This window comes from Schistocerca piceifrons, chromosome 2 (genome assembly GCF_021461385.2).
Source record: "Schistocerca piceifrons isolate TAMUIC-IGC-003096 chromosome 2, iqSchPice1.1, whole genome shotgun sequence".
NCBI lineage: Eukaryota > Metazoa > Arthropoda > Insecta > Orthoptera > Acrididae > Schistocerca > Schistocerca piceifrons.
Window position 1 is genome coordinate 315752101 of NC_060139.1, and position 23911 is coordinate 315776011.

Below are 23911 nucleotides of genomic sequence, written 5' to 3' on the forward strand. Positions count from 1 at the left end.
ACAAAATCAGAATCAAATTAATACACAACACCAAAGAGAAATCCGGGAAGTACAAGATCAGCTGACACAGGTAATACAAGAATTACGTATTTCAGAGGACACTGGCGCTCCAATACGGGAAGAGGGACATAGAAATACGGAACAGCCACAAAATAATAACACAGGGTATTTCGGTAATTATGAAAGGAATTGGCAAGGTGGACCGAATTTTGAGATGGAACCGCCGACGCGAGGTAACAATGATCGATATGCTACTCGCCGACACGATGACTTTGACTATAAGCTGTTCATTACTACACGTAAATTCAAAACATTTAAGAATTCTGGCAACGACATTCATCCACAAGCATGGCTCCATCAATTCTCTCATTGTTTTCCTCCCAACTGGTCGTTGGAACACAGATTAGAATTTATGTGTGGCTACTTAGAGAATGAACCAGCTGTAAGAATGCCATCGGTCGTTCACGATTGCCACAGTGAAGGAGAATTTTACCATGCCTTCCTCTCAGCATATTGGTCTCAAGCCACACAAGACCGAGTAAAACATGGTATCATAATGATGAAACATTTCGAACAATCTGAATTCTCCAGTCTTGTGAAATATTTTGAAGACATGTTGCACAAGAATCAGTACCTGTCAAACCCACACAGCCCCTCAGAACTCATCCGCATTTGCTTAATCAAATTACCTGAACATTTACGGCATATTATTTTAGCAGGACGTTGCAAAGACGACATTGAAGCTTTTCAGGGACTGTTACAAGAACTAGAAATTGACACTGATAATCGCGGAACGCGAAAACAAGAACACAACAATTACAGGTCACATCCGTCACAATTCCGTGACAACAGAAACAATAACCGGACACGACTGGTCTATTCTTACAACGCAAATCGTGACCAAAACAGACACCACCCATATGACAACCACTGGCAGAGTAATAGTTACAGAGAAAGATCGCACTTCCGTAATTATGAATATGACAGAGATAACCATAGAAACAGACAATATGGAAACCAAAACAATTATTATCAAGGGAGACAAAATAACTTCAGACGCAACAGTTCAGCATCTTCTTCCAGTCGATTAAATTTCGCGTATGTAGCACGCCAACTTCGTGGTGTAGCAATTTTAATGGCCAGTAGTGTAGTTTAGTCAGTGTTCTTGTCAGTGTTTTCTATACATTCCTTTCTTCCCCGATTACGTGCAGAACCTCCTCATTCGTTACCTTATCCGTTCACCTAATTTTCAACATTCTCAAACGCTTCTATTCCCTTCTTTTCCCGTTTTCCCAGAGCCCATGTTTCCCTACCATACAATGCTGTGCTCCAAACGTACGATCTCAGAAGTTTCTTCCTCAAATTAAGGCCTGTGTTAGATAATAGTAGATTTCTCTTCGACACGAGTGGTGTTTTTTCCAGTGCTGGTCTGCTTTTGATGTCTCCTTCCTCCGTCATTGATTATTTGCTACCTATTTAGTAGAATTCCTTAAATGCATCTACTTCAAGACCATCAATCCTGATTTTAAGATTGTCTCTGTTCTCATTTCTGCTACTTCTCATTACTTTCGTCTTTCTTCGATTTACTCTCAATCCATATTCTGTACTCATTAGACTGTTCATTCGATTCAGCAGATCATGTAATTCTCCCTCCCTTTACTCAGGATAGCAAGTCATCAGCGAATATTATCACTGACATCCTTTCACCGTGAATATTACTTACAGTCTTGAAGGTTCCATCATTGCTTCTTCGATGTGTAAATCGAAGAGTAGGGCCGGAAGACTACTTCCCTGTCTTACAGCCTTTTTAATCTGACCACTTCGTTGTTGGTCTTCCACTCTTATTATTCCGCTTTGGCTTTTGTACATGCTGTATATTACACGCCTCTCCCTATGGCTTACCCCTATTTTCATCAGAATTTCGAACATATTGCACTATTTTACTTTGTCGAACGGTTTTTCTAGGTCGACAACTCTTATGAATGTGTCTTAATTTTTCTTTAGCCTCGCTTTCATTATCAACCACAATGTCAGAACTGCCTCTCTGATGCCTTTCCTAAAGTGAAACTGATCGTCATCTAACAGATTCTCAGTTTTTTCCGTTCTTCTGTATATTATTCTTGTCAGCAACTTGGATGCTGAGCTGGCAAGCTGATGTGCGATAATTCTAACACTTGTAGGCTCTTGTAGTCTTCGGAATCGAGCGGATGGTACTTTTCTGAAAGTCAGATGGTATGTCGCCAGACTCATACATTCTGCACACCAACGTGAATAGTCGTTTTGTTGCCACTTCCCCTATAAAACTTATATACACTCCTGGAAATTGAAATAAGAACACCGTGAATTCATTGTCCCAGGAAGGGGAAACTTTATTGACACATTCCTGTGGTCAGATACATCACATGATCACACTGACAGAACCACAGGCACATAGACACAGGCAACAGAGCATGCACAATGTCGGCACTAGTACAGTGTATATCCACCTTTCACAGCAATGCAGGCTGCTATTCTCCCATGGAGACGATCGTAGAGATGCTGGATGTAGTCCTGTGGAACGGCTTGCCATGCCATTTCCACCTGGCGCCTCAGTTGGACCAGCGTTCGTGCTGGACGTGCAAACCGCGTGAGACGACGCTTAATCCAGTCCCAAACATGCTCAATGGGGGACAGATCCGGAGATCTTGCTGGCCAGGGTAGTTGACTTACACCTTCTAGAGCACGTTGGGTGGCACGGGATACATGCGGACGTGCATTGTCCTGTTGGAACAGCAAGTTCCCTTGCCGGTCTAGGAATGGTAGAACGATGGGTTCGATGACGGTTTGGATGTACCGTGCACTATTCAGTGTCCCCTCGACGATCACCAGTGGTGTACGGCCAGTGTAGGAGATCGCTCCCCACACCATGATGCCGGGTGTTGGCCCTGTGTGCCTCGGTCGTATGCAGTCCTGATTGTGGCGCTCACCTGCACGGCGCCAAACACGCATACGACCATCATTGGCACCAAGGCAGAAACGACTCTCATCGCTGAAGACGACAAGTCTCCATTCGTCCCTCCATTCACGCCTGTCGCGACACCACTGGAGGCGGGCTGCACGATGTTGGGGCGTGAGCGGAAGACGGCCTAACGGTGTGCGGGACCGTAGCCCAGCTTCATGGAGACGGTTGCGAATGGTCCTCGCCGATACCCCAGGAGCAACAGTGTCCCTAATTTGCTGGGAAGTGGCGGTGCGGTCCCCTACGGCACTGCGTAGGATCCTACGGTCTTGGCGTGCATCCGTGCATCGCTGCGGTCCGGTCCCAGGTCGACGGCCACGTGCACCTTCCGCCGACCACTGGCGACAACATCGATGTACTATGGAGACCTCACGCCTCACGTGTTGAGCAATTCGGCGGTACGTCCACCCGGCCTCCCGCATGCCCACTATACGCCCTCGCTCAAAGTCCGTCAACTGCACATACGGTTCACGTCCACGCTGTCGCGGCATGCTACCAGTGTTAAAGACTGCGATGGAGCTCCGTATGCCACGGCAAACTGGCTGACACTGACGGCGGCGGTGCACAAATGCTGCGCAGCTAGCGCCATTCGACGGCCAACACCGCGGTTCCTGGTGTGTCCGCTGTGCCGTGCGTGTGATCATTGCTTGTACAGCCCTCTCGCAGTGTCCGGAGCAAGTATGGTGGGTCTGACACACCGGTGTCAATGTGTTCTTTTTTCCATTTCCAGGAGTGTAATTTTGTCCCCTCCGCTACCGTTCCGTTTGGGCACGTATGGCCTAAGTTATTTTATGTAGCGTCTACCATTGTGCGAGAGGACGGAATGCCTTTCCAAATATGTAGGTGAGCTATCTCGCGGGAGGTGTTGTAGTCAACAGTGGCCTACGACCTTGATTTTCCTGTGATGAAGGGAGTGGATATGTTACTAATGTATAAGGGGCGATCAAAAAGTTTCCTTTCGAATCCCGTACAGTCCAGAAACGGTATCCCAATCGGGCAAAATCGTCGTGAACATTGAGGCAGTCATCCCAACAACGCACCAAGATGAAAATACCCGTTTGCTAAAAAAACGTGTCCTGTTGTGTGTAGAGTTCCGTAACTGCCCGTTGTGTAACCTTGTCCGACAGGAATAGTTGAAGTTTCACAGCCAGGGATAATGGCATAGTGATAGATGAGAGTTATAGTATGGGTTCTCGAGTTTCTCCCACTTGAGTTGGCGTAACTTCTACGTTGCTATGATTTGGGTACATGCATTATCATCTAGCAATTTTCCCTTTTTCACATTAGCTGCACGCCGCAATTTCCTCAGCGTTGGGCATTAACGTTCTCCAGTGATGGAGGCACCAGGTGTCTTGAAACTAATAAGCAGTAAGCCCTGGTGATTAAAAAACTGTGTTAGCATCACCTTTCTGGCATAGGCCTCGCTCTTGAACTTCTTGGGCCGAAGAGGCGACAGATGACACCACTGCATCGTCGACGCTTTCGATCCCGGTTCCCATTGGCAGTACCAGCTTTCGTTGTCTGCCATAGTGTGGTCAAGGAACGCGTTGCTTTTAACACTGAAATGCACCACGTGCGCATTTGGTAATAATATCTCCATAATTCACGTTTCTGCGCTTACCGCCAGCACATCGGAATGACACGAATGCAATACTAACACTTTGGCTACATGTCGGTGCTCATAAATCCACATCGGAGTCGAGCTGGGTTGCATATACGCTCCAGCAACACCCTCAAACGAAACTCTTTGCCCGCCCTTTTTCAAAGGCACATATAGAAGGCATCTGGAGGCGGCAAATGTTGCACGCTTTCCCTCCACACTACCTACCCTGCAGCGCTTAGCAACCCGGATTACGAATGTGTTTGCCACAACCTATAGCAGCCCTGCCAAAAAGGCGCATCTGCAGGATGCTCACTATGTTCCAGGATGATAACACAGTGGAAAGATTGTTGTGTATTGTCAGTTACAGAGGGATGTGACATTGAAGGGAAATTAACTGCTTCCATCATGGAGTATCAATCGAGAATGGGAAATTCACTATCAACATTCAATGAAAGGATGACTATCACCAATGGTTTTTGTCCTCATATTGGTGTTCAATGCGTTAATCACTGTTATCATTGTGATCAATCAGAAAAATATGCTGGATCTGCCAGTGTTCACTGGAGTTTGAAACAGCGCAGGCACATATTCGCAGCCAGTGAGGCGTAGCCTGTATCAACGCTCTAGCGCAGTTATACAGCGTCAACAGTATTATCACAGGCTCTCCCAACACAGCCTGTAACACCGAAAATGCAGGATGCATGGCACCTGCTACCGATATATTAAATGTATGTAAATATTTGTAATTTAAATGCTTTCTTTTAATAAGTAAGGACATTGCTTCACTGTATGTGTACATTTAGGTAGAAGTCTGTTGACGTTTTATTGTATTTATCTGTGTTGTACTGTGAAACTTATAAGCTCTGAGAAAAAGCCAAAGGAACTGTTATTTGCGTCGACTAGCAACGATAATAGCAGTGCTTGTCATAGAGTAGAAATGTCTCTGGAGTGAGCATTGCGTCCTGCGCATGTTGTCAACATTAAACTGGAATTGTCACGTGATCTAGGGACGACGTCGATTGTTTGACGTCAATTCGCGTCCGCCATCAGGTAACGTCACGTCTCGTCACGTAACACCAAAACATTCTACAGTACCTTTAGAATAGATTCATTCACATAGGTCGTCAACGGAACGTCATGTCATTTCACGGCACGGCAAGGTTTCTCGGGAAGAAAATTTTAACGGTACCAGTCTGTTCACATCTTAAGTTAACCTATTTTCGCCGCGCTCATTCGCCTTATAATAGTGGATTTTATACTGTTGTATATTCATAATCTTTATATTTTATAATAGCGCTTTGTTTTAGTGACAAACTGGAGATGTTCCACGACGACTAGGATATTTTTTCCACTTTCTTACACAACCGAGGTTGTATATCTGAAGACGAAAAGCTATTTAGGTTTTACGATAACACAACGGCGCTGACGCCCACAATGTACACTCCTGGAAATGGAAAAAAGAACACATTGACACCGGTGTGTCAGACCCACCATACTTGCTCCGGACACTGCGAGAGGGCTGTACAAGCAATGATCACACGCACGGCACAGCGGACACACCAGGAACCGCGGTGTTGGCCGTCGAATGGCGCTAGCTGCGCAGCATTTGTGCACCGCCGCCGTCAGTGTCAGCAGGTTTGCTGTGGCATACGGAGCTCCATAGCAGTCTTTAACACTGGTAGCATGCCGCGACAGCGTGGACGTGAACCGCATGTGCAGTTGACGGACTTTGAGCGAGGGCGTATAGTGGGCATGCGGGAGCCCGGGTGGACGTACCGCCGAATTGCTCAACACGTGGGGCGTGAGGTCTCCACAGTACATCGATGTTGTCGCCAGTGGTCGGCGGAAGGTGCACGTGCCCGTCGACCTGGGACCGGACCGCAGCGACGCACGGATGCACGCCAAGACCGTAGGATCCTACGCAGTGCCGTAGGGGACCGTACCGCCACTTCCCAGCAAATTAGGGACACTGTTGTTCCTGGGGTATCGGCGAGGACCATTCGCAACCGTCTCCATGAAGCTGGGCTACGGTCCCGCACACCGTTAGGCCGTCTTCCGCTCACGCCCCAACATCGTGCAGCCCGCCTCCAGTGGTGTCGCGACAGGCGTGAATGGAGGGACGAATAGAGACGTGTCGTCTTCAGCGATGAGAGTCGCTTCTGCCTTGGTGCCAGTGATGGTCGTATGCGTGTTTGGCGCCGTGCAGGTGAGCGCCACAATCAGGACTGCATACGACCAAGGCACACAGGGCCAACACCCGGCATCATGTTGTGGGGAGCGATCTCCTACACTGGCCGTACACCACTGGTGATCGTCGAGGGGACACTGAATAGTGCACGGTACATCCAAACCGTCATCGAACCCATCGTTCTACCATTCCTAGACCGGCAAGGGAACTTGCTGTTCCAACAGGACACTGCACGTCCGCATGTATCCCGTGCCACCCAACGTGCTCTAGAAGGTGTAAGTCAACTACCCTGGCCAGCAAGATCTCCGGATCTGTCCCCCATTGAGCATGTTTGGGACTGGATGAAGCGTCGTCTCACGCGGTCTGCACGTCCAGCACGAACGCTGGTCCAACTGAGGCGCCAGGTGGAAATGGCATGGCAAGCCGTTCCACAGGACTACATCCAGCATCTCTACGATCGTCTCCATGGGAGAATAGCAGCCTGCATTGCTGCGAAAGGTGGATATACACTGTACTAGTGCCGACATTGTGCATGCTCTGTTGCCTGTGTCTATGTGCCTGTGGTTCTGTCAGTGTGATCATGTGATGTATCTGACCCCAGGAATGTGTCAATAAAGTTTCCCCTTCCTGGGACAATGAATTCACGGTGTTCTTATTTCAATTTCCAGGAGTGTATATATATAAGAACATAAGTAGACGAAGCAAATTCCACCATATGACATTTTAAGCAAAAAAGTCGGCATTAATGAAGGAGTAAAACACAGTTGTTTATGACGTTATTAATTACGTAAGAAAAAACGTAATGGATAAGTTTGACAGGCTTCATTAATTCGTTTGAAGCTTTCTTTGATATCTATGAACGTACATATTTTCCCTAGCAAATAATTGTCGATGTTTTGAAACGTTGTCTCACTTCTCAGTAATTTACCAAACATAATTGATCAAGAACATAGGTTATAAGGTTTGCTTAGGCCATTGACAAATTTTGTCGTTGTTAGCTCCTCAGTTCTGATACTATACTCTAACATTTTATGCATATTAGGGATGGTGACTCAAAACCCCAATTTCACCGTTCAGTACTGTATTAAGCGACTTGAGGAGATGTGACATGAAAGACATTATAAATACATGCTGACGTGAAGCTTCTGTGACGTCATGCTCGTTCATTTTGCTCTTCAAAGCTAAGAGCTCAATTTATTTCAAATATCAGACGTAAACTGCTACGGTGCCTGCAAAACGTCTATACTAAATCCACAGCACTTACGAAGGGAATCTGTCTTTACTAGCGATATGAGAACATTCAAAATTTATAGGACAAATGTCGGACAAATCTACGGCGTCCCGATATCACGTGACCATTGTGGCAACGTATGTTGACAACACAAAATCAATTCTGCACTTCTGAATGCTCACTCCAGAGATATTTCTACTCTATGGTGCTTGTGCATTGTAAAATCTTTGGGTAGGGGGTTGTTGTGCAGAGCGCGCGGTGGGGGACGGAAACGGGTTCCAGCGCTTGTAGTGTGCGGAAGTGTGGTGTTAACGTTCTCGCAGTAGAGAGTACCATTTCGGCGGCATCATGTACGCGCGCCGGCCAGATGACTAGTAGCAGGAGGAAGGACAGTGGAGAGGCGGAAGAGGGTGTATTAATTACGATTGCCTGTTCTTGTAATTAGCCGTGGCCCCACAAGATGCTACCGACTTCAACAACAGCAGCAGTTCCAGTAACACAGATTCGTCGTCGGCTCCGAGTTCCGTCGTACGCACGGCACTGAAGTAAGACTGTTCATTGGTAGAAAGTATTAACGGCTAACCCAGCAGCACAACTGAAAGTGATGTGATTAATGAACATTGTTTAAAATAATAATCAGTTAAATTCAGGGCGATTGTGTCTTCATTGCCCCCAGACATTGTTACCAAGCAGGGTCCTTGTTCCCTTTTTTCCTTATATGCTACCCGAAGCTTGAGAATCTATCACTGGAAACAATCCAAATCTAAAGAAAATGCACAAATTAAGAGTGCGGAAGTTTTATTTATTTTACATATAGCTTGGAGCACATGGCTGTTTGGTTTGGTACGTATTCTAGTATTTAATTATGTTCAAGTCAGTAAAAAAGGCTCAGTTGTTCAGACAATAATATGAAATCCAATTTGAAAATTAAGTAACTGCAAAGTAAAAAGTGCTTGCCTTTCTCTAAATTTCTTTGATGACGTTATGTTGAGGTCTCTGAAAGTCATTGTTCACCTAACGAAATTCAATACTAACATACAGTTTAAGTGCACATTTTCAAATCATTACTCGATTGCCTTTTTCAAAATTTAATGACAAACTTAACGTAAAAGTGACTTCTCAGTTTTCTTTATCATTACATACTCACTTAAAATTAGTGTCAAAAAACGTGACAACCTTCAGTTGCCACGTCAGTGTTTAATAATAAATGTTTTTCTTTCCCATCATCTTGTACAGGATTTTGGTTGTAAATCGCCCTAGTGGGCTGGCGACCGTAATTATTTCCTTTTCGTTCATTAGTGTAACTCTAGGATTCACGATGAGTGGTACCCCTTTTCTGTCCAGTGTTGTTCGTGAGTGAATGCACAAAATAACTTTCATTTTTCCAGATTGTAGCCCTATTCGGTTTAATTACTTTTTTATTTTTAGTAGACTTTTCTATCAGAAAGATCGGTTGTACACTTTCGACTACTTATCGGTATTACTTCTTCTGGAAAGATAGCCTTAACAAATTAGAAAAATTCCATTAGGTTTACACGCGATCCACGGTCATGTTTTATATCGCAAAGCAGGACAGGCCGATTAGTAAGGGGGAGGCTACAAGCTGTCACCAGGACTATGGCTTACCTGTCGGCGGTGCGCCTGTGCGACCTTGGATCGTCGCGGCGCCGTGGAAGTGGCGGAGGGTGCTTGTGTCGGAGCTCCGGGGGGCGTGCCGCCGCGCCGCCAGCCATCTGGGGTTGTGCGGGAGCCTGCAACACCAGACACAAACACTCACTAAACCGAGCACCTCTCACGGCAGCCACTGTAAGGTGTCCCAGAATCTTGCCACCAGTGCATGCTAGCGCCACCAGGTGGTGACGCATAAGCATATATGGTCGCGACCGAGCTAGGAATTTACCCGCGGCTTAGAAGGGGAGGCCGCCAATTGTGAAATTCAGATTCGATTCATACTGCGCATAATAAAAGCTCATGACCAGAGGTGTAATGTGGCAAAGCACCAAGATGAACTTCTCAGCCGTTGTCGAGAAAATCGACAGTTAAAAGAAACCGTTGTGGTGAAATACTCTCTACGATTAATAAGTTTATACAGCGTCGTGGCGCAGCGGTAAGCGCTCGGGTTCGTAATCTGAAGGTCGCCGGATCGAATCTCGCGCCATGTAACATTATTTTTATTATTAGTTTTTTGTAATTCATATATATATATATATATATATATATGTATATATATATATATATATATATATATATATATATATATATATGAATCGCTTATGCATGTTGGTGAAGGCGGATCGCTCTCCAATTGTACCGCCTCCATTTCTCCGTTTGTTTAACATGGTGTACCAAAGCTCTCACGTCCGCTCTGATTTTCGACGATGTTATAAGTTGCGCTAGGGACCGCATCTACCTTCTTTCGAAGTTCGCAGGCAACTACGCTGTTATGCGGCGGCTCGTTTCGGCCCATTCAACATCTGTCCTTCAAGTGTAACGAGCGAGTAACGGAGTTTATATTTCATACCTGCCACAGCAAATTTTTGTTCGTGGGGTTTCTATTCTAATTCGAACGTTTGACTTACGCTATACGTATTCGTTTCGGAATATCGTTTCTACGTCTTCCGTTAACTATGCGTTGTTAACATTATGAAGACAATTAATAACATTTGTGAAATACAACTTTGCGGAAAACATAATGATGCTCGAAGTCGCCAGTTTTTCCACGACAAACGACTTTCAACAACTTACTATATGCATAATTGTTGCAACTGATTGCCGGGAATTATATATATATATATATATATATATATATGTGTGTGTGTGTGTGTGTGTATATATATACACACATTTGAATTACAAAAAACAAATACTAAAAAAAAAAAATTGCATGGCGCGAGATTCGATCCGGCGACCTTCGGATCACGAACCCGGGCGCTTACCGCTGCGCCACGACGCTGTAGATAATTATTAATCGTTGAGAGTATTTCACCGCATCGGTTTATTTTAACTGTCGATTTTCTCGACAACGGCTGAGAAGTGCATCTTGGTGCTTTGCCACATTACACCTCTGGCCATGAGCTTTTATTATGCGCAGTATGAATTGAATCTGAATTTCACAATTGGCGACCTCCCCTTGTTAGAAAAGGACGTCCCCGTGCTATGTGCATTTGCGGGACAGGCGAATAAGCTATACTACTGATGCTATATGATGGAATCGTCACCACAAAAAGCCACAGATACAGGTCCCCGTACTTTTTTCACATCATTTTGTTCATCGTGACTGACTAATTAATGTGATGATTGTCAACGATTAAAGGTTTTTAAGGGCACTTAAACGTTGGACAGGAGTCTGAATTTTTAATACTTTAGAAAAACACGTCATTACAGTAAACTTTGTTACTCATTATTATATTAAAATCAGATAATTTTCTGTTTGTGTGTCCCTTTTCTAAAAAACCTACTTAGATTAAATACTGGAAATAATTTAAGTGTAAAGCTCATTTTTGAGCTCAGTGTAGCCCAGTGCGTATGATGAAGTTATACCAAGGTTATGTGAAGGTTTTAAATCAAACTCTTGACACGGATAGCTTTTTTGTATTGTCCCAGAACATTCAGAAAGTTGGAAAAGATTTTCAGTGGCCGCATCCACTCACAAAATTTGTTGACATTCAAATTATTTAATGAAGAAACATGCTTCGAGATATAAATCTCGTCTTCAGGACACAATGGCAATACAAAAGCATTTAGCAAAAGTACAAGCAGCTATTATAGTTGTTTAGCAGAATTTTAGCATGTGCTGTGGTCATCTTGTGGAGAAAGAAAAAGATATTCTACTGAGCGGGAATATTCACTTCGTATGTTGCTCTACTGCTCTCATTTTTTAAAAAATAATCACTCACTTTTTCATATGAAACGGTTGCCTGCTTGAGGGGTATTCAGTTAGCTCCTTGGAACTTGTTAATAATAGCTTAAGGCGCCACAGTAATGGAGGTAACTGAACACACCCGAAAAAGACAGCCATTTCACATGAATATAGTGAGTAATTGTTTAAAAAATTATGTAAGCAGCAGAGCAACATGCAAAGTGAAGATCCCTTCTTGTTAGGTTGTCTTTAACTTTCTACACTGGATGACCACAGCAAATGCCAAGACTTTAGAAAACGACTTTAATATTTGTGTGTACTTTCATGAAATGTTTTTGTTTTGCCATTCTAGCCTGAAGATGCGGATTACACCTCGAAACATTTTGCTTCGTTAAATAATTCGAATTTCAACAAAATTTGTGACTGGTAGCTGTCTCTGAAAAACCATTTCATATTTCTGAAACAGTCACGTTCGAGTAATGGTTAATACGACTTTAAATCAGTACCAAAAGTATGATTTGTCAGACATATTTTATCAGCCTTAGCGTTCTTCAAAAATGGTTCAAATGGCTCTGAGCACTATGGGACGTAACATCTGAGGTCATCAGTCCCCTAGAACTTAGAACTACTTAAACATAGCTAACCTAATGACATCACACACATCATGACCGAGGCAGAAGTCGATCCTGCGACCGTAGCGGTCGCGCGGTTCCAGACTGAAGCTCCTAGAACCGCTCGGTCACATGGGTCGGCTTAGCGTTCTTCCTTAGTTGCACTGGAAGATGCTGCACTTCGAAGAAAACAATATCATATAGCAACCTATAATCAATTTACACGGTTTTAATTGAAATTATAGGAATTTCTGGTCGTTTGGCAAACGCTGGCTGTGACTGGAACCTGCAGAGCCGTACCATATCGCGTAAAAGCGAGCTGTTTGGCAGCTGTTGTACACGCCGTCCTGCTGCCTAGCGACGCGGCAACCACTTTCACAGATGTGAAACAAATACTAACAAAGAGATAGAGGGGCTGGCCAGTACTTACCTCAGCTCAGTACAGCCGATAGATACACAAAAAACAGAACCGAAAATTTACGTTCCTAGCTTTCGGAACAAATGTTCCTTCATCAGGTAGGAGAGAGGGGAAAGAAAGGGAGGAAGGGAAAGTGGATTCAGTTACTCACAACCCAGGTTATGAAGCAACAGGGAAAGGAAGACAGGGAGGGTAGCAAGGATGGAGGCATGGTTGTCAGAGGGAAGCCAAAGATATTCTACTGTAAGTACTGTGCCAGCTTCAAACCAAAGAGGTTGCATACAGAAGTAAAGAGGCATATAGTACAAAGATAAACACAACTATGTAGGATGAAAAGATGCGTGAATGGCTAAAGAGGAAAGGGAAAGAGGAGAAGACTGAAGAGTAAATGGGAGTGAGGTTGTTTAACGTAGGTTCAGTCCAGGGGGATGGCGGGATGAAAGGCTGTGTTGGAGTGCAAGTTCCCATCTCCGCAGTTCAGACGGACTGGTGTTGGGTGGGAGAAGCCAAATGGCACACACGGTGTAGCAGATTCCTAGGTACCTAGAATTATGTTGGAGGGCATGCTCCGCTACTGGGTATTGGACATCTCCTAGGCGGACAGTTCGTCTGTATCCGTTCATGCGCCCAGCCAGTTTAGTTGTTGTCATACCGATGTAAAAGGCTGTGCAGTGCAGGCATGTCTGCTGATGAATGATATGTGTAGTTTCACACGTGGCCCTGCCTTGAATTGTGTATGTTTTACCAGTAGCGGGGCTCGAGTAGGTGGTTGTGGGGGGATGCATGGGGCAGGTTTTGCAGCGGGGTCGGTTACAGGGGTAGGAGCCGCTGGGTAGAGAAGGTAGTCTTGGAATATTGTAGGGTTTAACAAGGATGTTACGGAGGTTAGGGAGGCGACGAAAGGCAATTCTGGGAGGTGTGGGGAGAATTTTGTCAAGGGATGATCTCATTTCAGGGGTTGACTTGAGAAAGTCATATCCCTGGCGGAGTAATTTGTTGATGTATTCGAGGCCAGGATAATATTGGGTGGCAAGGGGGATGCTTCTGTGTGATCTGGGGGTAGGAACATTGTTGTTGGATGGGGAGGAATGTATTACTTGGGAGATCTGTTTGTGGACAAGGTCTGCAGGATAGTTGCGGGAGAGGAAAGGACTGATCAGGTTGTTGGTGTAATTGTTGAGGGATTCGTCACTGGAGCAGATACGTTTGCCACGAATACCTAGGCTGTAGGGAAGGGAGCGTTTGATGTGAAATGGATGGCAGCTATCAAAGTGAAGGTACTGTTGTTTGTTTGTGGGTTTGATATGGACAGAGGTGTGGATGTGAGCTTCAACAAGATGAAGGTCAACATCCAGGAAGGTGGCTTGGGTTTTGGAGAAGGACCAGGTGAAATTCAGATTCGAAAAGGAGCTGAGGTTATGGAGGAAATTAAGGAGTGTTTCTTCACCATGAGTCCAGACCACAAAGATGTCATCTATAAACCTGTACCAGGCGAGGGGAAGCAGCTGTTGGGTCTTCAGGAAACCCTCCTCCATGTGGCCCATGAAGAGGGTGCCATAGGACGGAGCCATCCTGGTTCTCATGGCCGTTCCCCTGATTTGTTTGTGGGTCTGGCCTTCAAAAGTGAAGTAATTATGAGTGAGGATGAAGTTGGTAAATGTGATAAGGAACGAGGTTTTTGGAAGATCTTCGGGTGGGCGTTGGGAGAGGTAGTGCTCAAGGGCAGAGAGACCATGGATATGTGGGATGTTTGTGTAAAGGGATGTAGCATCTATGGTGACAAGAAAGGTTTCAGGTGGGAGAGGAGTGGGAATGGATTTGAGGCGTTCTAGGAAGTGGTTTGTGTCTTTGATGTAGGATGGGAGTCTGCGGGTGATAGGTTGGAGGTGTTGGTCTACCAGAGCTGAGATACGTTCTGTTAGGGCTTTGAAGCCTGCTACAATGGGACGGCCAGGATGGATCTCTTTGTGGATTTTGGGTAATAGGTAGGAGGTAGGAGTACGTGGCTCATGTGGAGTGAGTAAGTCTATGGAAGCCGTTGTGAGGCCATGTGAGGGACCTTGGATTTTTAGGATTTTCTGCAGCTCAGTCTGAATGGAGGGAATGGGATCCTGGGTAACAGCTTTGTAGGTTGAGGTGTCGGAGAGTTGATGCAGTCCTTCTGCCACATACTCCACACGGTCAAGTACCACAGTTGTGGAGCCTTTATCCGCCAGGAGGATGACAATAGAGCAGTCTGTTTTCAGCTCCTTAATGGCATGGGATTCAGCTGGGGTGATGTTGGGGGTTGTTGGGATGTTCTTCAAGAAGGACTGGGAGGCAACACTGGATGTGAGGAATTCCTGAAATGTCTGCAAGGGATGATTATGGGGGAGGGGAGGTTGATCCCTTTGAGAAGACGGTCGAAACTGTTCTAGACAGGGTTCAACACTGGGCCTAGTATTTGGGGGCTGTGTTTGGGTAGTGAAGTGATATTTCCAGTTGAGGTTCTGGGTGAATGAAAGGAGATCTTTAACCAGGGCAGTGTGGTTGAATTTAGGCGTGGGGCTAAAGGTTAAGCCTTTTGATAGAACAGATGTCTCTGGAGGAGAGAGGGATCTGGATGAGAACTGAATTGGGACTGGTGATATGTGACATTTGACTGTGGTTATAGTTGAGATTTGGTCTGTGTGGGGTATGTGCTGGGATGGGGAGATTGAGTAGGGTGGCTAGGCTAGGTTTGTTGGCTATGAGGGGGGTTTGTTGAAGGTTCTGTTGTGGTTGGTGTTTGTGAGGGATAGGGAGAGGGACCCCACTTCTTAGGTGTTGCACTAGCACTGTGGATAGTTTTTTCAGGTGGTGTGTGGCATGGAACTCAAGTTTGCAGATGGCTTCTAGGATGATGCTCCTGAGTGAGTTCTCCAAGCAAGGGTTTGAGAGGTGGAGGACTTTGAAGAGAGATAGGAGCTGTTGGGAGTGGTGGTTACATGAAGTAGTGTAGAGATTCAGGACAAGTTGGGTAAGGGCTAAGGATTGAAGGTTCTGGAAGTCCAGAAGAGACTGGTGGAAGGAGGAATTGCACCCAGAGATGGGAACTTTTAAGGTAAGTCCTTTAGGGGTAATTCGAAAGGTTAAGCAGGACCGGAGGAAAAGTATGTGGGATTGCAGTTTTGCTACGGTGAATGCATGTTTCCGGAATGAATGTAAATAATGCGGTATAGGATTAGGGTACATTGTGGGTAACTGGTGGGTAGGGAAATTAGATAACTAAAGTTAAAATAGTAATCATAAGAAGGAATAAAACACGGAGGGAAGGACGAGAAAGAAAGAAATTGTGTTGGTAATGTTCAATACCAAAGGAAGACCACTAAATAAGAACAATACGGAAAAAGTTGGCCAGACGAAACAAGTATGTCCAGATCAGGGAAAAGAACATACGTTTCTCAAAAACAGAGATAGCGAGTGGCGGAAAAAGATCGCGCGTGTCGCAAAAAAGATCGCGCGTGCCGCAAAAAGTTCGCGGGTGGCGCAGAAATGTCCCAAAAATTTTTTTTTCTGTGGCAGAGAAAGATAGCCAATGGCACAAAAATATCGCCATCAACCCGAAATCGACGGAAATGGATGATACTGGTAGGTGTGGAAGAGATTGTTGGCAGTGATTGTTGGCTGGAAAACAGCGAATAACGAACGTTAAAACTATGGAATATTAAATAAATAAATCAATAAATAAAAAAAGAGAAGTGGACTATAAACGGAACAAGATAATAGCAGGAAAATGAAACTAGCACAGTTGGTGACGAAAAAATTTCATCCCACCATCCCCCTGGACTGAACCTACGTTAAACAACCTCACTCCCATTTACTCTTCAGTTTTCTCCTCTTTCCCTTTCCTCTTTAGCCATTCACGCGTCTTTCCATCCTACATAGTTGTGTTTATCTTTATACTATATACCTCTTTACTTCTGTATGCATCGTCTTTGGTTTGAAGCTGGCACAGTACTTACAGTAGAATATCTTTGGCTTCCCTCTGACAACCATGCCTCCCTGTTTTCCTTTCCCTGTTGCTTCATAACCTGGGTTGTGAGTAACTGAATCCACTTTCCCTTCTTCCCTTTCTTTCCCCTCTCTCCTCCCTGATGAAGGAACATTTGTTCCGAAAGCTAGGAACGTAAATTTTCGGTTCTGTTTTTTGTGTATCTATCGTCTGTACTGAGCTGAGGTAAGTACTGATCAGCCCCTCTATCTCTTTGTTAGTATTTGTTTCACATCTTTATATGAGATTTTCCAATAATCACTTTTACAGATGTATACGACGAGTAGCCGAATCCCTGACCCGTTAGTAAAATTACCGCAGGAGATCGCACTGAAACAGCAGACATCATCACAACTCGTCAGGCTGGTTTCAGCCAAGAATCACACAGCCTCCATCGGGTGGGGCGGGGGGAGGGGGGTGGGGTGGGAGCGCGCCAGGCTCACAGATATGCGGCGTGTAGATCAGAATAAATAGCGCTGCAGTCGCGGGCACCACTTCACAACTTTCACTTTCCTACACGACATTATAGCACTTGACCTCCCGTGGACGTCATCGGAAACACGTGGCGAAGTTACTGCAAACAAGTACAGTGGTGACTAGGGAAAAGGTTCAAATGGTTCTGAGCACTATGGGACTCAACTGCTGTGGTCATAAGTCCCCTAGAACTTAGAACTACTTAAACCTAACTAACCTAAGGACATCACACACATCCATGCCCGAGGCTGGATTCGAACCTGCGACTGTAGCGGTCGTGCGGTTCCAGACTGTAGCGCCTTTAACCGCTCGGCCACTCCGGCCGGCTGACTAGGGAAAAAGCATCGCGTTGCAGTAAACAAGTGCAGTGGTGGCTAGGGAAAAGGCATCGCGCTATGAATGACTTCAACACAATTGTGCATACACTATCAAGTAGTTCAGTGCGTCCTCTTGAAAACTAACAATAAGCCGACAGAAAAACTCTCACTCGCAGGTGCAATAATATTACGATCGACTAACACGTGCCTACTAAAGGCCACGCCAGTATCCATGCACTGGCTGGTGCTTAGGGCCACTACACAACTACTATGCCGCCAGTATACGCTCCGGGCTCAGTGTCCATCAAATGAAGTCGCCTTTGTGGTGTCACCGCCAGACACCATACTTGCTAGGTGGTAGCCTTTAAATCGGCCGCGGTCCATTATTATACGTCGGACCCGCGTGTCGCCACTGTCAGTGATAGCAGACCGAGCGCAGCCACACGGCAGGTCTAGAGGGACTTACTAGCACTCGCCCCAGTTGTACAGCCGACTTAGCCAGAGATGGATCACTGACAACTAGGCTCTCATTTGCCGAGACGATAGTTAGCATAGCCTTCAGCTACGCCATTTGCTACGATCTAGCAAGGCGCCATAGCATTTGATATTATTTTATATTGTGCTTATAACAGCCTTCGTCTTCGAAACTGCCTTTCAGCTCTCACTGGATTTCCGCCAGCCAGCCTCCAGTCCCACCCTGTGGTGAACCTGCGTCTCAGCCACCCTAAAGCCGACGTCACAGGGGACGAGTTAGCAAGCGTTTACGTGACAATCTACAAGTTTTGTGTCGTCACTTTCTGCTATTTCACGTTGAGGCGTCATTTCGTAGCGTGAAACACGAAGTAAGTTTTTCGTTATTTCAGCAACAAGCCACGCAAAGTAAAACCGGTAGAAAGGAAAACGTTCCGTACGTTACAAGCAAGAACCGCGACGCCGTATTGTATTTGTTGTGTTCGGTAGGTTTTATGTTATGCCTTACAGCCTATGAATTTATTCTCTTTCTAAGCACCATCACATTGAACGTACGGAGAACGAATCGTTATTGGTACGATTTATTGCAATAAAAAACTGGAAACGTCGTATCGGTGGTTAAAGAATTTTTGTATTTACTTATTTCACGTTATAACCGCCATGTTATGGATGTAAGCCGTATTGAGGCATCGGCACATTGAAGATTCATGAAAAAATGTCGTTCTAGTTAGCATCTGTTATGATTAAATGCCAATTAATAACAGTTCGGCGATTAAAGCATTTAGAAGACCGTAACATAAAATACATGATTGCTCATAGCAGACCTTTGGCATGCGTATTTAGTAGGCACGTTATGGAACAGATGATAGAATAGTAGAGGGTCCCCGTTCTGGTGTTACTAATTTTTTTTCAGCTTCGCGTTTTCTAAAAGGTTGGGGGACTTTCTTAAGAAATTAATAGAAATAATTTCTGTAATATTTACTGTCGTGTAAATATAAGTGAATCCTCTACCAGGAGTGCGTTTGTTCGATTTGGTGAACTTTTACAAGCTGATGTCCTAGATGGACATGTATCTTTCCTTTTTGTCTTACTTCTTGTTCACAGATGTTGATGTTTTTATTTACTTACCCCACAGAAAGAACAACATGTCTAGCATATGGACAAGAGAGGAAATGTGCGCCTTAATAGAGATAAAGTAGGAAATTTAAGCGCGTTCATTTTCGTGAACAAACTGTACTGTTTATGATCCAAATAAAGCCGACAACTGCCGCTGGAGAGCTCTGAGAGCTCAAAATCACGCTAATCAGATCGTCGTCGGTGGCGACGGCGCTGTCTCTCGTGACGTTGTATATTTCGTCTGCTGGCATGTCAGGGTAAGCTGCCTCAACTCCTGTGACGACGGCTTAAGGCTTGCTGCGCGGGATTTTCGTCTCATCCGGCCTCGAGCCCAAGCATCGTTGGAGTCTATCGATAATCGTCCGTGAGGACCTGACTTGCTCCCCGCCGACTATTGCTTTTGTGGACCTCGTCACTATGAGCATCCTCTAGGCAACGTAAAGGACTGACTTTTGAATTTGATTCAAGTGGTGTGGACACACGTTCCCACAAATTGTGTATTGTTCTGTTTCTTAGGTATTAAACAAAGTATTGTTTTTGCTACCTGTGTGCATTTCAGTTGTGGCTGTCATACTCCTCGGCTACGGACACAAAAGGGGCTTAGATCTTAGGCGTGATGAAACTAAAAGACTTCCCTCATGCCAAAACACACGTCACGTCATGCAGTCCCTTCTTCTGGTTAGCATTTTCTACATATTCCTTCCCTTGCTGAATATTCTTCATTTATTCTCTTATAGGTACATTTACTTATCAATGCGTCGATTGTCTCCTCATTGTAGTTTCACCGAAAATATTGCTGTGCTCGAGATGGTCACTCTCAAAATTTTTTGTCCCGAATGGACGCCTATGTAGTTACTAGTAGACTTGTTTCGGCGAGGACCCCACTCTTTTCCAGTGCTAGTCAGCTTATTACCTCTTCCCAGCTTCTTCTTAATCTTGCTCCCTACCTAGCAGAATTTTCTCCCTTCGACTACTATGGGTTCGCCAGGTTGGAATGTTATTTTTGTCGCTAGCATGTTATCAAGTATCATACGAACTGACACAATCGTTGCAAGACGGCTCAGTTGTTCGTGAGAAAGATTAGCGTACCGTGTATTCGAAATCGTTAAAGACGTCGAAAAATCTTGGGTCGAACAAAGAAAGGGCAGGAAATCGGTAGTGGCGGTTTTGGAGGGACCATATCGATATTCACCTTAACTGATTTTGGGGAGTCGCGGGAACTCTCAGTCTGGATAGCCGGATAAGGACTGACGTTCTCTTTGCCCGAATACTTAACTACGAAACCGGCTAGCTCTTTATTTGGAATGAGAGATCTGGCTGCGATTACAACGTCTGTTTTTCCTACAACCGTCTTCCGTGGAAACCGGGACGATGGGTGGTCAGTATGTGAGGACTGATGGTAGCACCTTCAGCAGTGTGTTTTTTTTTTTAAATTCCTTTATTCATTGAGACCGGTTTCGGTGCTACAGCGTTCCGTCATCAGGCCCTCAATTGGCAATAAGTTACAACAGTCAATGCGAATGAAGGGGAAGCACTGGTTCAGAAGGAAGCGAGACAGGGTTGTAGTCCATGCCCGTATTGACTTGCACGTTGAGCAAGCAGGAACCAAGGAGAAATTTGGAAAGCTAATTAAAGCATAGGGAGATGGAATAAAAACTCTGAGGTTTGCCGACAACGTAATTCTGTCACATACACCAAAGGTCTTTGAAGAGTAGTTGAACGAAATGGGTTGTGTCATGAAAAGAGGTTATAAAATGAACATCAACAGAAGTAAAACAAGGGTGATGGAAAGTAGTCGAATTAGTTCAATCGAAGCTGAGGGAATTGGATCAGGAAGAGAGAGACTAGAAGCAGAAGAGAAATTTTGTTATCTTGGTAGCAAAGTAACTGATGATTGCTGAAGTAGAGAAGATATAAAATGTAAACTGGCTACAGTAACAAACGCTTTTCTGAAAAAGAGGAATTTGTTAACATCTAATATAATTGTTGATGTTAGAATGTCTTTTCTGAAGCCATTCATTTTGAGTTTAATCTTGTACGAAAGAGTAACGTGGACGATAAGCAGTTCAGATAAGGGACGAATAGAAGCTATTGAAATGCCAGAGGGACAAATGAGTTCGTGTTCATTTCCCAAAGAGTTTGACGTTGATATCAATGACACAAACAATTGCACCTTGGTATATTTATAACACGATTTTATATTAGTTGATAAGACTGAAACCTCATGTGTTGTCCTCAGAGAGAGGACAACATGTAGCAGGACTGTAAGGGTAATGCTTCGTATAAAACATAATATTATCACTTAATTCGCTTTACGCTCCAAAATATTTTCGACTAATGAGAAGTTTTGGATATTTATAGTGCGCTTATCACTGTGCTATTCCGTGTCAATGACACTGGTAGAACTTTGACTTTTGATGTTAGCAGTTAATACTTCGGCTGGGTCGGATAGCTTAAGTGATCTGTTGCATACGGAAGTAAATAATTGCCACAGATCAATATGAAGCGGCTTCTGATACTTTCATCGTTGGCTGAGAAGATATCTGTAGTAACAGTGGCTCCCTCTTTTTCGCATTTACTTATACGTCTATAGACCGTGTGTTGTCTTCTTAGTTTTATGCTTGATGATTGCCGTTGCCAAAAATGCACATGGCGAAATCGTTAAAACAACGACAGGATTTCAGTTCCCCTTTCTCTATTTTCACCATATTATTTAAGGTGCATTGTAAGATGGTTCCCGTGACAACTCCATGGTTCATTCTTTCCCTTGTCCACCTCTAATGACCCTACTGTCGACTACACACAAAGTTCTCCTGTTCCTCCTCTCCCAATGGTCAGGATCAAGGTTACTGAAGCGGTGGTTGCACACTTGCCATAGAAGGAATATGTAAGTAATATATCATTTCCTTCACTATTTCAAAACGAGCTACGAGTCTCTACGTATGAGAGAAAGCTAAAAAGTATAGACTGGATAGCACGTACAGGGAAGAACGAACAAAAGCACTCAAATCCATTAAAAGCAAAACAGCGCCAGGTATAGACAGTATAAATGTATAAATGTGGAAATATGGAGGTCTTTTACTGTCTAACTGCTCATGTACAATAATAAGCCGTGAATGGAAAAAATTCAAAGAATTTGTATTATAGCTGACAAAGTCGTTGATACCATAGAAGTGCAAACAATCTAGATTCAGTCCGTAATATACACACATCAAAAAAAGTTTTGCATAACCTAAATGCGAGTGTTCCGGAACCTGTACAGAAAATTGGAATAGAGGTCAACATAAAAATCATTTCCGCCCTTTTTATTGCTCATGAAAACCACACATTGCGTGTAGTATCACCACACAGCGAGATTTTCAGAGGTGGTGGTCCAGATAGCTGTACGCACCGGTACCCCCAATATCAAGTAGCACGTCACGTTGCATTGACGCATACCTGTATTTGTCGCGGCATACTCTCCACAATTTCATCAAGACTCTGTTGGTCCAGATTGTCCCACTCCCTTAGAGTGGTTGGTTGGTCACGTCGTCCATAAACAGCCCTTTTCAATCTATCCCAGACATGTTCGATAGGGTTCATGTCTGGAGAACATGCTGGCCGCTCTAGTCGAGCGTTGTCGTTATCCTGAAGGGAGTCATTTACAAGATGTGCAGGATGAGCGAACGAATTACCTTCCATGAAGAAGAATGCCTCGCCAGTACGCTGCCGATATGGTTGCACTATCGGTCGGAGGATGGCATTCACGTTACGTACAGCCGTTACGGCGCCTTCCATGACCACCAGCACCGTACGTCAGCCGCACATAATACCACCTCGAAACAGCAGGGAACCTGCACCTTACTGCACTCGCTGGATTGTGTGTCTACGGCGTTCAGGCTGACCAGATTGCCTCCAAACACGTCTCCGACGATTGTCTGGTTGATGGCATATGTGACATTCATCAGTGAAGAGAACGTGATGCCAATCCTGAGCGGTCCATTCGGCATGTTGCTGGGCCCATCTGTACCGCGCTGCATGGTGTCGTGGTTGCAAAGATGCACCTCGCCATGGACGTCGGGAGTGAAGTTGCGCATCTTGCAACCTATTGCGCACAGTTTGAGTCGAAATTCGACGTCCTGTGGCTGCACGAAAAGCATTATTCAACATGGTGGCGTTGCTCTCAGGGTTCCTCCGAGCCATAATCCGTAGGTATCGGTCATCCAGTGCAGTAGCAGCCATTGGGCGGCCTGAGCGAGGCATGTCATCGACATTTACTGTCTCTCTGTATCTCCTCCATGTCCGAACAACATCGCTTTGCTTCACTCCGAGACACCTGGACTCTTCCTTTGTTGATAGCCCTTCATGGCACAAAGTAACAATGCGGACGCGATATTGACAGTCTAAGCATGGTTGAACTACCGACAACACGAGCCGTATATCTCCTTCGTGGTCGAATGACTGGAACTGATCGGCTGTCGGACCCCCTCCAATAGGCGCTGCTCATGTATTATTGTTGACATCTTTGGGCGGGTTTAATGACATCTCTGAACAATTAAAGGGACTGTGTCTGTGGTACAATATCCACAGTCAACGTCTATCTTCTGAAGTTCTGGGAACCGGGGTGATGCAAA

The 23911-nt window shown here is 44.9% G+C and overlaps 1 protein-coding gene across 1 annotated transcript in view; it reads right to left on the bottom strand.

Moving 5' to 3' along the window:
- Positions 1-23911, bottom strand: part of LOC124775355 — a 442958-nt gene that overhangs the window by 189426 nt on the left and 229621 nt on the right. The window contains exon 17 of the mRNA XM_047250186.1: positions 9647-9771. Coding sequence (XP_047106142.1) covers positions 9647-9771 — 125 coding nt within the window. The remainder of the gene's footprint in view (positions 1-9646; positions 9772-23911) is intronic.